This window comes from Salarias fasciatus, chromosome 14 (genome assembly GCF_902148845.1).
Source record: "Salarias fasciatus chromosome 14, fSalaFa1.1, whole genome shotgun sequence".
In the NCBI taxonomy this organism is placed as follows: Eukaryota; Metazoa; Chordata; class Actinopteri; order Blenniiformes; family Blenniidae; genus Salarias; species Salarias fasciatus.
This window is the reverse complement of record NC_043758.1, coordinates 13,498,744-13,513,520: the sequence shown is the minus strand read 5'-3', so window position 1 is coordinate 13,513,520 and position 14,777 is coordinate 13,498,744. Positions and strand designations below refer to the sequence as shown.

Genomic DNA, 14,777 nt, shown 5'->3' with positions numbered 1-14,777 from the left:
GGACTGAGCGCCTTGCAGGGCAGCTGGTGTGTGGATGTGATTAACAGCGTTAAAGCCCTTTGGGGGCGCACTCAAGCAGTGGAAAAACACTAAAAGTGAAATCCATTCATCATGCTGAAGGGCAGACTAATCAGACAAGAAGCTTCTCAGGCCAAAGTAAAAATAACACTAGTCCATGGCAAAGAATTGTTTTCAAGGAAAAAAAAAAAATCACACAAACTATAGTCCTATTGTTTCAATTTAAACTTTGATCTCGAGCCTCTATTTTTCTGCCTTCCTTTATTATTACATAACTAACATTTGCGCAGCATTGTGTCTCAACACTTTCTCAGTCATGTGATACACAATAAAGAGGAACTGGAGAACAGGGCTTTGTTTTTTTTAAATGTATTTTTATTCATCACACACCCATAGATGCAAATATACCAATACTGTCCCAATAAGTTACATTTAAATAAAAGGCAGTATTGAATGCATTTCCCCCATTCTGATATAGTAACAAACCTAAAGGGTAAACAAACAGGAAGCTTAAAATGGTTTAAAATACCTGATTAAAGGCTTCTGCAGACAGTGCAGATGTGATGTTATTCAAGCTGCAAAAAAAAAGCTTTTTCTCAAAGTAAAATTGGACAACACATTGACTATATACTGCTCCAAATACCAACGGAAAAGGTTTTTTAACTTGTAAGCGAAGGAAGGGGGGATTGTGCCTTTCACACTACTCAAACATTTCCTTCAATGTGAGAGCGCCGACTACAGCTACACAGCGCAGCGACGGCCCTCGACAGCTTTCAGCAATCAGATTAACTATCGAGTACTTCCTTCAGTCTGAATGAAGAGCTTCAACATAAAAAAAAAGTGCTTTAAAAATAACTTAAGCTGGTTATGTTGATACTTCTGCACCGTTAAAGCAGCTCTCCTTTGGAGTGTGTCATCAGGTTTGTTCAATCGAACCGCTCTGGCGGACAAAATGAAAACAATCCACTTATGACTCCTGGTGTATCGTCGACATGCTTCAGAGATGAGGATTCATGTAACACGCCGTCTAGACGGCGTTCTTAAAACTACTGTAAATATTACAGGATTAATGTCTCCTACTGCACCCAGAAGAATTGAAACCTGCCACTCTATAGAAAAATAAAATCACTTCTGTACACCCAGCGCGCCACTGGACACTAAACACTCGGACATTTGCACACACAGCTGGAGGACTCTCTCTCTCTCTCTTTCAAAGGCAATCAGTGCAAACATGTTTGTGTCGCACACACACCCACTTCCCCACTGCGCAACCTGTACACACATTTTTTTCTTTCTCCGACCATTTCTCCACAAGAGTACAGGGACACACACACACACACACACACACACACACACACACACACACACACACACACACACACACACACACACACACACACACACACACACACACACACACACACACACACACACACACACACACACACACACACACACACACACACACACACACACACACACAGCAAAAATCACATGTATGAGTAAGCCTTATGAGAGGAACTTGATGTGTGAATCATTCAGATTTCCCCACAGCCTTCTCCTGTGAATTTATTGCATGTTGCCGGAGCAGGATTTAGGAGCCTCCCATGCTGAACTTGCGCCTCCCGACAAGTCAAAACATCATGTCAACAACGGAAAATGCACTGAACTCATCTGAAGATACTGAAAATATGAGTGACAAAGACATAAAAGTGGAGTGATTTTCCACACGTGGAGGCTGCTGAGGTGGTCTGTTTGCCACTTCTGTGGAAGGTTTCTGTTTGACAGCCTGCCGTCACCACGAGGAACGGAGCATATTTAGAAAAGAAGAAAAAAAAGTCAAGTACTACCCACTGATCAAAGATGTCAGTGTGACTCTGTCCATCATAAAACTGGAGCAGAACAGACTTGACTTTATGAACGCTGCTGCACAGTGACACAGGTTTTAAGTGTGGTTTTTCACTCCTCTTGATTTCACCTCATTTTACAGAAATACTTGGAGATTTTGAAGAATGCGCCTGACTTGGTGACAGTCAAACCACCAGGACACGGGAAACATTCGATGGATCTGTTTGAGTTCAGATTTGTGTATCTGATCGCGTCACCAAGGACATTAGTGTGGCTTCAATTTCTGAAGCTGTTTTACTAGTCATGCAGAAAAGCTTCTTAATTTTACCGGGACAGAGGACAAGCCAAACATCGTCAAACTTCATGCAACTGATGAGCAAATCTGTGACGCTCCTACAGGAGCATCTCAAAAATATGAGAATATCATCCAAAACTTCATTGTTTAGGGGATTATTTCTAAACTCATTCAAGCATGATTTTAGTCTTCATTGTGACGATTAAAACATCTGGTAATAAATGATATCAAAAAAATCATCTGATGAATCATTTCAGATTTTTAACATAATGTGCACTTCACTTCCACGACATTAGTTAAAAATGCAAAGCGTGAAACCAAAAATTCTTTATATAATTCAGTTTATCAGGAGTAAATATAGAATGTAGTTTTGCTGTTTGAATTTAATTCCTCTGTGTTCTGATTTTTTGAGATGCACCTGCAACTTTTAGTTCACTTTAGTAAACAATTTTTGTTGGTCAAAGATCTAAAAAAACATTTCTGCTCTGATTGGAGGAACATTAATGCTACACGGGTTAAATAAAAACCTTTAATCAGGAGGGATCAGCTGACTTTAAGATGAGGTCTAAAATTAAAATTTGGGTGTTTAATAATAATAATAAAAAAAAATATCCACAGAAGCTCAAATAAACTGAAAGTTTACATAAATATATAAATGGCATGTTAGCTTTAAACTTCAGTTTTTGGATGAATTTTCAAGACAAAATGTAATTATCAGAGACTTAATGCAACGTGATGCAACATGCATCTGATAAAAGGCCGGACCGAGCCTTTCATTCAACAGGTAGGTTCCTGATCAGGTAGTTTCAGGGCGGCTGGAGTGGAAACGGGATCTGCAACAGAGAGCTGCTGTATGTGCGTTTGGACGACACGGTTCAGCACCTGGGAAAAGGACTGAGGGCGGACTGAAGCCTCTACAGGAGCGTCTGGAGCTCAGCATCAACCGGCGAACACCTGCGGCTGCAGCGGCGGAGGCAGCAGCTCGTTCTCCACGTTGTCCGAGTCGATTGCCGATGACGCCGCTGCCGCAGGCGCTGCTGTCGTCCCGCTGGCCGCCGGCGCCGCCGGGTTCTCCGGCTCCGGCGGGAAACTGTCCAGAACGCTCTGCACCTTCTGCTCCACCTCGTCCGTCCAGTCGATCAGGTCGCTCTCCAGCTGGCGGGCCTTCTCCATGACGCGCTCCTGCCGCTCGCCCAGCCCCGTCAGCAGGTCCAGGCGCTTGTGGACCTGACTGAGCGCGGCGCTGCCGGCGGCGGCGCCCAAGGAGGCGCCGCTGGGCTGCGGCCAGTGAGGGGACGCCTGGCCCGACATGTAGAGGTCGAACTCCTCGGAGCTGAGGTTCAGAGACTGGCCGTCCAGCTTCTCGATGAACGCCACGGCGCAGCACTGTGAAAAGAGACGGTTAGTGGGGAAAAACTAATCCAGTGCTTTGGAGTTAATTTGAGCCATCAAGTTTGTTAGACTCTCCAGTTTGTGTCAAACAGAATTACCCCCCCAAAAAATCAAAAACACTGAAACCTTCATGCAAGTTTCTCTACAGTCAAAAGCCAGAACTCCACAGCAAAGCACTGTCAAGTACTGGGTGAGTATTTATCATTTAACGAAACTCTGTCACATGTATTTAACCCATCCCCAGAGAGCAGCCACTGCGCTGCCCGTGGAGCGGCTGGGGGTTGAGATCCGTGCTCATGGACTCGCAGTCAAATGTGGAATTCAAACTTGCAATTGCGACCACGCCAATTTGCTGCCTACGGGATGCCCTCGTATGATCATTTTAAAATGCCACCAGAAAACACCGTATTCAGCACATCTTCAGTGTTGTTTTGGAACAAAGTTATCGTAAATGTCATGTCGGGACGTGTTGCACAAACGTCAGCCTCATTTCATCACGACATGTTGAAACGGCTCGGCTGCTGCTGACGGGAATTTGTGTGAGATTCATTTAGAAGTCAGACAAAGTCTGACATCGACCCTGGATATAGAATACGCCCATTAACTGGATCAAGCGCAACGTGCCAATGCATTTACTAAAACTAACGCAGCTGAAGGCTACTGAGGTAAATTTAACTTCACGATTGTTTTGAAAGATGGGAGTTGTGCAGATGCTGAATTCTACAAAAAGTTTCTGTCATTCACAAAACCAGAAAAACACTAAGATACAAGTTTAAAAAGTCTACAACACGCAACAATGAACCAATAACCACGCTGTCATTTCCTCACCAGGTTAGTGAAGTAGTAGCCGTCCTCTCCGGTCATGAGTCTGCTGGGGTTGCAGAAGCGGGTGATGTACTGGATGTTGGACTGCAGCCGCGGAGGGTTCGCCTTCAGCACGATGTAGATAAGCGTGGGGAGAAAGTCGTCTGCTGACGCAGCCTCCTTCTTGCTGACTTTGATGGCGTTGAAGATGTGCTTGCTGCACCGAGTGATGCAGGCCAGCTTGTCCTTGGGAACGCGCTTGGAATCCATTTCGATCACATCTGGAATAATCCAGAGAAATAAGCAAAAAAAACAGAGCGTCCATTTGAAAAACATGTCTTGTAAAAATAGAATTGGATCAAAGTTTTTCAGGTGTCAGGCTCCTTCATGGATCCTGCTCCCAGTTTCAGTCTGACACTTTCCACTTCTAATATCAGGCTTAAAACGTCCCATTTAATAAAGCTGACAGTGATGGCTGCATCGTATCACCCTGGACAGTTTTTTCATAAATCTGTTACAGGTTGAAACTGCTGAGAATTTTTGTTATACTAAACTTCTCACTCTTCGTTCACTGTCACGTGTTACATGTCAGAACATTTTGTCTCTCTGCTGTCATCTGTCCATTCTGACAGTGAAACAGTAAGTTTGTGATAATCATCTCCGACACGCATCGAGTCTGAAACGAGGGCATTAACTTGTCGTTTGAATACAAATTAGCTTAGCTCTCTTTTCTCTCCTACTCTAACCCTGAACTGGAGCAGCAGAAATCTGTCTTCAGAGTCTGGATCTTCAAAGGTTCCCTTTTTGATGCGGCTGATTTCCAGCATATTCAGCATGCCGCTCACCTGTTATTGCTTTGACGACACTGTCTGAGACCTCGGGGATTTCCTCATCGACGGGAACACACAGCATCTCGATGGTGACCCAGTGCAAAGCTCTGTAAAACAACACAATCAAACCCTCTGCCTTCCTCTCTGCTGTTGAACTTCAATCATAAGTTGTCACCGTGCTAACCTGATTCTCTTCTGAATGGCCAGGTCTTTCTTCTCGTCGTCTGTGGTTTCAGGACAGAAGACCTCCTTGTAGAGACGAGTCATCATGTACTTCTCCACCTCATCCATGACACTTTCTACATGATCTGTTGAACCTGTGGACAGTTTCATTCATAAAAAAGAGCTAAAAGCAATAATTCACCGTTTAATGATTGCGGCTATACTATTTTTTGTATAAATAAGAGTGACATACCTTTAAACTGGGTGTGCAGGCGGTCTGAGAGGTTTTGGTAGAAGTCTTGCACACACTCTGAGAGCTCATCTGCTCCAATGTCCTGGGCGAGGAATCAAAAATAATAGCTTAATTAACTTAATTAAATACTTCTCAGAACAATAAATGCAGGACTATAAATGTCTAAAAAATTCCAAAACAATCACAAAGGGAACAATTTGGAAATTGTGCCAACACACAAGTCATGAAAAAACACTTCAGCAATGCGACTGTCCACAAACAAGATTCACCAGCGTATCACACATTACCACCACTGGAGATTCTCACTACTGTCAGAAACAAACAATAACACTGAGGAACTCCCAGATATTGAAAGTTGAAGAGATCTTGAAATGCTTAAATATGTCCAATCAATTTTCAGGGAGAAGCGAGAAATTGCTGCTAGGTAAGAATGCTTTACAAGGCAAAAGTGAAAAAAAAAAAAAGAAAGAAAAAGAAGAAAATCTAAATTTAATAAGACAGGAACAAATTGAAAAGGACTTTGGTGAATTGGAGATATGGCAACATGATGTTGTGGTGAGCACTGTCACCTCACAGCCTCTGTGGAAATCACACAGTCTCTCTGTAGGGTTGGTCAAGTAACGACACTTCACCACAGACAGTTCAACATGCTGCACACGATCAAGACGTGGTAAAGAAGCTTCAGAACAAATGCCGTAAAATGAAATTAGAAGAATTAAGTCGTAGCATGAAACATTTTGTTCATGGCTTGTCTGAGCTTGCAGAACTAAAAGCAGCTTACCCGTTTATAAACCATGCTCTCAGTGAAGGCTCGACACTGTTTGAAGATCTCACGGCCGGACTTCAGAGGCTTGAGAAAATCAATGAACTCTCTTGTGGCCTGGTCACCGTCGTTGAAGGAATGTCGACTTGCTGAGGAGCTGGGGCTCGGGCTGGAGTGAGAGTCAAAAGAGGTATCTGGAAGGAAGAGATTCAAAAATACTTTAACTGGTGATGCAGACGACTGCAGCATTGTTCTTTAGACAGTTCGTTAATGGTTAACGTGCCGCAGAGTGAAGGAGCGCTCTAATCAAACAGTGCAGACATGACCAGCAGCACATTTATGGAAAAAATAAAACCGTTTGGGCAACCATAATTCTTTTTCCTGATTTACAGTAAAACATGTCACTAAAATACAAATAATAAAAGACAGATAATCACACCTGTTAACAGATCCTGTTAAGCTGACGTACAAGTTCACAGACCAGCAGCACAGCAGTTATGAAAAAGCCAAGGTTTCCTTTTTAGCCACAACTTCTACACTTATGCACAGTTGTTCATATGTTCATACTTTGGCACTGAGCTGTGAATATACATGTTTTAGAAAATCACAGCAGTTGATGCTGTTTAGCAAATTGTGACAACAGTCGAACAAATACACACACAGAATTGTGTATATGTTTTTGGATCTGACTTGATGCTGCCATCATGAAAACAAGAGAAGAAACCCAGCCATACAGAAATAAGCAATTAATTAACTACTGTTTCCAGCAGTGAGCACAGTGTCATGCCATGTACCTTTTTTTGGAGGTGTTTTTGTAGATGGGATGAAAAACTTGGTGACTGTGTTGACTTTGCTAGACTTCTCCTTTGTTTTCCTTTCTTCAAACTTGCTGAAAGGTGTGATGGCAGACTGCGATTGGGTCTTTTGATGTCGGCTTGCATATGCTTCCTGTTCCTCTCTCTGCAGCCTAGAAGGAACGAGACAGCCAAGGTGTAAGAACTAAACCTTTTCAGACGGACCAGAGTAAAGCTGGAAAAATGGACAGGTAAGAGAACAACATTTGTCATGGATATGAACTACAGAGAAACATAGACAGAATGCAGTATTATAGAGAGGGAGACACACCTCTCAGCGAGAGCCCAGTCTTCTTGGATCTGTTTTTGCTTTTCTCGCTGATTCTCCTCTCTGAAGCACTTTGAGCACAAGCCCTGCCAGGCGTTGTTTCCATAAAATCCACATCCTTTCTTGCATAGCAGCTCTGACTGGTCCACATGGATCCCACGCCGCTGGCTCATCATCTTTCAGCTCAGGATGCTGGAGGCAGACCAGAAAAAAATAAATAAATAAAAAGGGAAAAACACAGGGAGAGAAATCACTTTTATAAAGGGGTAGAGACAAACCCATCGTAAAATTAATACATTCAATTTAATATTGGTGCCATATCGATGGATATCAACAAATATCACAATTGTGTTAGTCTTAAGCTGGATGTCTTTATTTTAGTGAAGAACGACATATCCACGAAACAACAAAAGGTTTAAAGTGACTTTGAGGACCAGAGAATGAAACTGAAGGCTTACTTTAAGTAGCAATAATTCCAATTAGCATAAGCTAGCTCGAGCTGCAAACCTCGCTAAACTGAACTGGACATAGAATGGATGTGGGACAACAAACTGCTCCCAATCAGTCTCGCTTTGAAAAGAAGGCTGTATTGTACCTAAAAGTCTTTTTCTCACACAAAAACACGAAATTCTCGAGCTGATCCGTAGCGTCCCACTGACAGCTAAACACACAACCAACGCAGCTAGCTTACACGCTCCGTGCGTGTCTTTGCTTCATGTCATGCGACATCGATTATTTTGTGAGCACATACACTTTCATTCGTGTGTAAAACGGTGTCAGGAAACGTTTTGGTAGCTCCTTCTCCACTCTGTGACTGCAAGACGTTTACATCGGCCGAACCGCTAGCTCCTGCCCGCCGCCATTTTCTCCGGCAGCCCGTCCTTCTTCTTCGCTGATGCCTCAAAGTAGGAAACACATGCAGGTAAACTGTTTATCGCCGCCCGGTGTTACAACAGCGTTACTACAAGAAGCAATCATACCAATATACCTTTTAAAGACACATTTTCTGTGAAAAATGTCTACTATAGCATTTTCCTCTGTGAATTGTCTTCATTGTTGTTTAATGGGATTTATTTATTTATTTATTTATTTATGTATTTATTTATTTATTTATTTATTTATTTATTTATTCATTGTCCATGTACACCCACCATCATCAAACCAAAGTGGTTTGTAGTAATGGACAAAAACAAACACAAAAAAAACGGTTAAAAAAAAGCCACTCTTAACAGTAGGTACAGTGTCTGGTTTACCCAACAATTCAACATAAAGACTGTAGAAATTTCTCCATCCAATCTTGCAACAGAAGCTTTCAAATCTGCACTAGATTTTTTATTATTTCAACAGTTACAAATGTAAACATCATGCAATACAAATATGAGAGTTTGCAATTTGTAGCAAAATCTGCAAAACACTGATCAATAACAGGCAAAAAAATCCAACATGTACACCTTGTACAGAGTAATAAACTGAGACGTCAATGGTTTTGAAGGGCTACTTTACAGTCATATCATCTGCTTGTTAAAATCCATGAAACAGAAATAACAAAATAGATCTTTACATTTTTTTTTAATTTTTCCATCCATGCAACATATGTGAGGGTGATATTTTGTGGAACTTGTGTAAAATCCTAAGACATCGAGCACTTCCTCTAACAAGCACTGTCACATGTCACGAATGTCCAAAAATATTTCATAGCTGTAAGCACCAAATTAGTTTAAACTTGGCCTTTGTTGGCGGCTGTGGCTCACTCAGAAAATGTGACCCAGATCTCAGGTTGAGGGAGAAGAAGGAAGATGTGAGACACTGTGGGTGAAACATGCTCATGGCCATCTTTGTTCGAAGCATTTTGTGAGTTTGGGTCAACACATCTGTTTGGCTGACAGCAATAAAAGTATCACAAACAGAGAAACGCAAGAACAGATAATATAAAGTGAGTGATGTGTAATGCTGATGGATATTTTAACCGATGGAAGGATCAGAAATGCTCAGCGTGGAGACATGGATAAATATGAAAAACTGAGGAGGGGCTCTGCTCTGCTGATTTTTTTTTTTTTTTTTTCACTGAAACTCAAATGAGGAATGAAGCTTGCGTAACTCCCGGGTTAATATTCTCCAAAGCAATGAACACATCTAGCGAAGGCTCACAACTTACACTATTACTAAACTACTACGCACTGACGCTCCCGTGAGTATCGGAGTAATACAGAAAATAAGTTTTTTTTTTTTTTTTTAAGTTTCATTTGCAGCCAGTGGCCTCACCCCCTCACTCACACACCCACAGAGAGAGAGAGAGAGAGAGAGAGAGAGAAAGAGAGAGAGAGAGAGAGAGAGAGAGAGAGAGAGAGAGAGAGAGAGAGAGAGAGAGAGAGAGAGAGAGAGAGAGAGAGAGAGAGAGAGAGAGAGAGAGAGAGAGAGATCCGTCCGCTTGTAGGAGAAGACTGAGCAGATCTGAGCCATGGCGGGTAAGATGACACATTTACTTTATTAATTCGTTATAAAGTTGTATAGTTAATCGTATGTTGGATAATCTTGCGTGTGGACGACGAGAGGTTTGTTGTACCAACAGTGTCAGTATTTTTGTAGTAGATTTGTCGCTAAACTTTTACTTTCACTTTCGGACATTTCCCGCTCGATTGATTCTTTACAGCTGTGCGTTAAAGCGGACGACGGGTCAAAAGTAATTTTTGCAGCAGCAGCACTTATATAACATTTTATAAGATACCAGAAAGGAGATCATCGTGAAAGTTACGCCTGTGAGAGGTTTAACACGCATCAACTTTCTGATCTGCATGAGAAGTTGCTGGTGAACATTTTCAGTAGAATTCTTTCCACCATGAAAAGTGTATCATATGTTCCTTGTTATGTGTAAGTTTCAAAAAGAAACCACAGTTAAAATGTGATAATGATGTTTAACACTGACATGTATTGTCCAACAGTTGTAGGAGTTTTGATAAAACTGAGGTCACAGTTACACACTGCTGTATATTTTATTCAATCCTGTAACTTTGAAATAAAAGCACCTTATTTTTACTTGACGGGGATGTTATTCACCCGACTGCATTCCCACAATTATATTGTACCTTTATTGAAATCACATTCCGTTTGTTTACATGAGACTTTTTATTCCTCTATAAATCCGAATAAAGCCTAATTTCGCTCCAAAGCGACCATGTCAATGCCTGAAAACTTGATTCAGGATTAAGTTTAAACCCAAATAGACCGGCAGATTTATTCTCCTTTGTAAGGCAGTCCGCGCCTCACGATTGGTTAGAGTTTTTACAATCCTGTGGCCGCTACAGTTGTCAGATTTTTCCCGCACCTTTTTCCGTACACATAATGTATTGACTTCTCCCAGGAGGCAAGGAGCATTTCATTCAGTATGACATAAAGTGCTTTTGGACAACATCGCCTACCCGAGCTTTAATTCTTCGTTTTTCCCATGTTAACATGACGCTCTGGAATATAATTCTGAATTACTTAATTCAATGTTTTCAGTTCTGGCAGTGTTCTCAATTCTGGATTGAAAACACCATATAACCACACTAATTGAGAGGAATAATTTTCAATAGCCATGAAAAGACAGGGGTAAAAAAAAAAAAGAAAAAGAAAGAAAAGAATAAAACATGCAAGGTTGTGATCAGGAACAGAAGGCTGGGTCGATTACTGGGCCAGAGAGGAGAAAGGAGGATCTGAGATGAGTGGAGTCAACCCCGAGTTTTGCAAACATTACTGACCGCTGGCAGGTCAGAGCTGCTTATGAAGTGGTGATGAGACTCGGCTCGTGGCAACAGGTGTGGCTGTTTCAGCTGAGGACCGATAGAAACTGTGGATTGTGACAATCATGCAGTGTTTCTTCTGTCTTTTTCTAGCGAAGCTGCTCTTGAAGGCCAGGAGCAAATTTGTGGATCAGGTGAACCCTGAACTTCTGAAACAGATCCTCGACAAGCTTCTGGAGGACGAAGTTCTGAATGATCAAGAGAAAAACCCAATACACAAATTAATGAACAGCAACGATGCTGACGCCGCACGAAGCCTCATTGACGTAGTGAGGAAGAAAGGAGACAGAGCCAGTGGGATGATGATCGACCACATTAAGAATTTGGATGGTAATCTTTATGATGAGCTTTTCCCACAGAGTACTCAAGGTGCTCAGGGTCCTCAGGGCACTCAAGGTGCTCAAGCAGGTGAGTGAATTTCGCAATCATCTTTGTTTTAAAAAATAATTTATGACACAGTGATTTGTTGAGATCACAGATGTGTTCAGTAAAATGAAAGTCATTACTGTTGTGCTTTGTTGTTCTTAGCTCCCGCCCCACCCTCTGAGTTCTCTGACAAACTCATTCCAACCACTGAGGCATTCTGGAGACAGCAGCAAATGGATGACGATGTAAGAAATTCGCAAAAAAAAACAAAACAAAACATAGAATATACACTCATTAGAAACATTTTGCAATCATTGTAAGAGTGGAGCTCTTACAAAGAGAGAATCAAATGTTTCCTATGTTGTTCAGTTTGTTAAAATTAATTTTTTTAAAGAGTTAAAGTAAAATTCTTGAACTTTTTTCCTTCAATTTTGTTTCCAAAGGTTTACCCTGTGTTCAAACCTGCCAAAAAACAGCGTGTTGCCCTGCTGATCACTAACATAAAGTTTCAAGATGAGCGGCGCAACAGAAGAGGAGCTGATAAAGACGAGAGAAACATGGAGAAGCTGCTCTCAGCTCTGGGCTACGAGGTGGTGAAATACACCGACCTCACTGCAAAGGTATTTTTAATTGGAAGAGAAGTCAACAAAAACATGATTGGTTCAGCTAATCATACAGTGATGGATATTCTTTGCTTTCACAGGAGATCGATGAAGCTATCATCAAGTTCTCAAAACATCCAAAACTCACGGACACTGATAGTGTGTTCGTGGTCATCATGTCTCACGGGAAACGAGATTTTGTTCTCGGTGTTAACTATAGAGAGGATGTATGTGCCAATGAGAAACCAGATGAGTTCCCAATAGACAACATTTGCAAACACTTGGCATGTCGTGCCCTGGAGGACAAACCAAAGGTCATCATCATACAGGCCTGCAGAGGAGGTGATTCTCATCCACAGCAAAGTGTCCGGAGCACAAACCTAGTCTTGACTTCAAGTTTTACTTTTGTATTTCTAACATGTCTCATTTATTTTTCAGAGGACCATGGATCTCTGCCTGTTTGGGACGGTGTAAACCAAGCTGCGGCCGATGCCTTTCAGTCAGATTCAGTAAACCTCGAAGATGATGCCCTGCGATTTGTGCACCAAGAGAAAGACTTCATCTTCCTTTTGTCCTGCACCCCCAGTCAGTTTCTCTAAGATATCACCAGACCTCCTTTCAAGCTCAAAACACAGTGAAACACATGATTCCTTATTTACATGTGAATGGGTTTCTGGTTTTCACATCACAGAAATCATAGGGCCGTACTGACATCATTCTTCTTCAGTGAAAACAGCCAAGAATCGCTGAGATAACTATTGCACCAACACATCAGTGGGATAAAACTAGTCTGTCTCACGCCGTTGTCATCCCTCACTATTTTTTCTGTCTCTGAATGTTTGTCATGCAGATACTGTGTCGTACCGACAGCCGGATCATGGCTCTCTGCTCATCCAGTACGTTGTTCAGGTGTTCAACACTGACGCTCATAAAGATGACATCAAGGAGCTGTTCAGAAAAGTAAGCTTGGTGAAAGGGCCGTGACAATGCAGAAAAGGTTACATTGTTGTTGTTTTGTGAAAAGCTAAACACTGTGGGAGCAAAGGCAGTAAATAAGATGTTCTAGTTTCCTGGTTTATTTATATCCACTGTTTGTTTCAATCTTGCAGGTCTCGAAGCAATCTGAAAAATTCCAACATGGCAATAAAATGCAGATTGCGATCACAGACAGATGCTCGCTGATGAGACGCTTCTACCTCTTTCCAGGCATCTAAGTTGTCCAGTTGTCACCGTTGTCCAGCACAGAGGTTAAAGGGGGGTTACGAAAATCATTCTGTGCCTAAAATCAAAACTGTTTTTGTAGAAGGTTCATTCAAAAGGACCAGATTGAAAGGTGAAGAACATCTACCTCAAAAGAGCAGGAGAGAGAACAACCTGCAGAAACATAATCAACAAAGCACGAGCTGAGGGGACCAGTGACAACAACTCTGCAGCATTTAGCAGCACAGTTTGATGTACCAGCAGGGGTATACGTCTCGGAGACACATAAAAATATGCTATGCAATGCTGACATATATATACAGACATATACAGGACTGTCTCAGAAAATTAGAATATTGTGATAAAGTTCTTTATTTTCTGAAATGCAATACAATATGACTTTTGAGTTTTCTTAAGCTGTAAGCCATAATCAGCAATATTAAAATAATAAAAGGCTTGAAATATTTCAGTTGATTTGTAATGAATCCAGAATGTATGACATTTTTGTTTTCTTAATTGCATTTCAGAAAATAATGAACTTGATCACAATATTCTAATTTTCTGAGACAGTCCTGTATATACAGGGAAACTGACAAGAAGGGGGAAATCACTGCATTTTCATCTCAGCAGGTCAAACCTGTTGCAGCTCATCGAAGAAAATACTCCTGGCTGACCTGAGCCAGTCCATAGGCTTAAAGTTTTATTGGAACTTTAATTCAGGGTCTGTTCAAGAAGACACATTGTCCCGAAAAACTTCAAAGTTTTAAATAGCCACAGATAGTGGCTCTGCCAAAAAAATCAATGGACTCCAGTATAAAATGATTCCAAATTCCACCAGAGATGGAAAAATGGCCGACAGGTGTGTAAAATGACCTGACATTAATGACATAAGCTACAGAAAATGAACCTTGTATTCACAAAAGTTTCCAGTCTTTCCTGGAAATTAAGTTTACTACTTTTAAATAATTTGGGCTTTTTTAACCTGTCCTTTTAAAAGAACAGTTGAACATATCCAGAGGTGGAGGTGGGGATTGAACCACTGTCACATGAACTGCAGCTTCCACATCCTGTTTCCTGATCCTCAGCTGCAACAACATAATTATTGTTGTTTTATGCACATTAAAACCATTTGAATCCACCCATCACTGTCCATATTACAGATAATGTAATCATGAGACCCTTTGGGGAACAACTTTTTTTTTTTTAATTCTTTCTCAGGAACTATCATGTAATGAGAAGGATGTTTTGATTTCAGCTTTAGGATTATTATGCATGTTTTGATATTATTTAATCATTTATTTTCCATCATTTATTTTTCTAATGTTGTAATCGTGGGATTTGTG

At 41.3% G+C, this 14,777-nt stretch overlaps 2 protein-coding genes across 2 annotated transcripts; one reads left to right on the top strand and one right to left on the bottom strand.

The window, feature by feature from the left end:
• Positions 1 to 384: 384 nt before the first annotated feature.
• Positions 385 to 8,376, bottom strand: rabgef1l (RAB guanine nucleotide exchange factor (GEF) 1, like). The gene is made up of 9 exons (XM_030107983.1): positions 8,239 to 8,376; positions 7,491 to 7,679; positions 7,160 to 7,332; positions 6,384 to 6,559; positions 5,603 to 5,684; positions 5,372 to 5,504; positions 5,203 to 5,294; positions 4,382 to 4,638; positions 385 to 3,547 (listed from the first exon to the last, which is right to left on the bottom strand). Exons 2-9 carry the CDS (start codon positions 7,661 to 7,663, stop codon positions 3,101 to 3,103), a joined length of 1,533 nt encoding a protein of 510 aa, XP_029963843.1. The 5' UTR covers positions 7,664 to 7,679; positions 8,239 to 8,376; the 3' UTR covers positions 385 to 3,100.
• Positions 8,377 to 9,848: 1,472 nt separating this feature from the next.
• On the top strand, positions 9,849 to 13,887 carry LOC115400240 (caspase-1-like). The gene is made up of 8 exons (XM_030107986.1): positions 9,849 to 9,952; positions 11,360 to 11,674; positions 11,795 to 11,877; positions 12,076 to 12,252; positions 12,336 to 12,576; positions 12,673 to 12,819; positions 13,085 to 13,194; positions 13,344 to 13,887. The coding sequence occupies exons 1-8, from the start codon at positions 9,946 to 9,948 to the stop codon at positions 13,446 to 13,448; spliced, it is 1,185 nt and encodes a 394-aa protein (XP_029963846.1). The 5' UTR covers positions 9,849 to 9,945; the 3' UTR covers positions 13,449 to 13,887.
• The last annotated feature ends 890 nt before the right edge of the window (positions 13,888 to 14,777 follow it).

Bases quoted from the DNA above. Each gene is read 5' to 3' on its own strand.
- rabgef1l (XM_030107983.1), bottom strand. From the start codon at position 7,663: ATGATGAGCCAGCGGCGTGGGATCCATGTGGACCAGTCAGAGCTGCTA. The intron at 5,505-5,602 runs GTATGTCACTCT...AACTGTCCACAG, and splicing joins CCTGCACACCCAGTTTAAAG to GTTCAACAGATCATGTAGAA. The intron at 4,639-5,202 runs GTGAGCGGCATG...GGATTATTCCAG, and splicing joins TGTCGTCAAAGCAATAACAG to ATGTGATCGAAATGGATTCC.
- LOC115400240 (XM_030107986.1), top strand. The intron at 11,675-11,794 runs GTGAGTGAATTT...TGTTGTTCTTAG, and splicing joins CACTCAAGGTGCTCAAGCAG to CTCCCGCCCCACCCTCTGAG. The intron at 12,253-12,335 runs GTATTTTTAATT...TTGCTTTCACAG, and splicing joins ACACCGACCTCACTGCAAAG to GAGATCGATGAAGCTATCAT.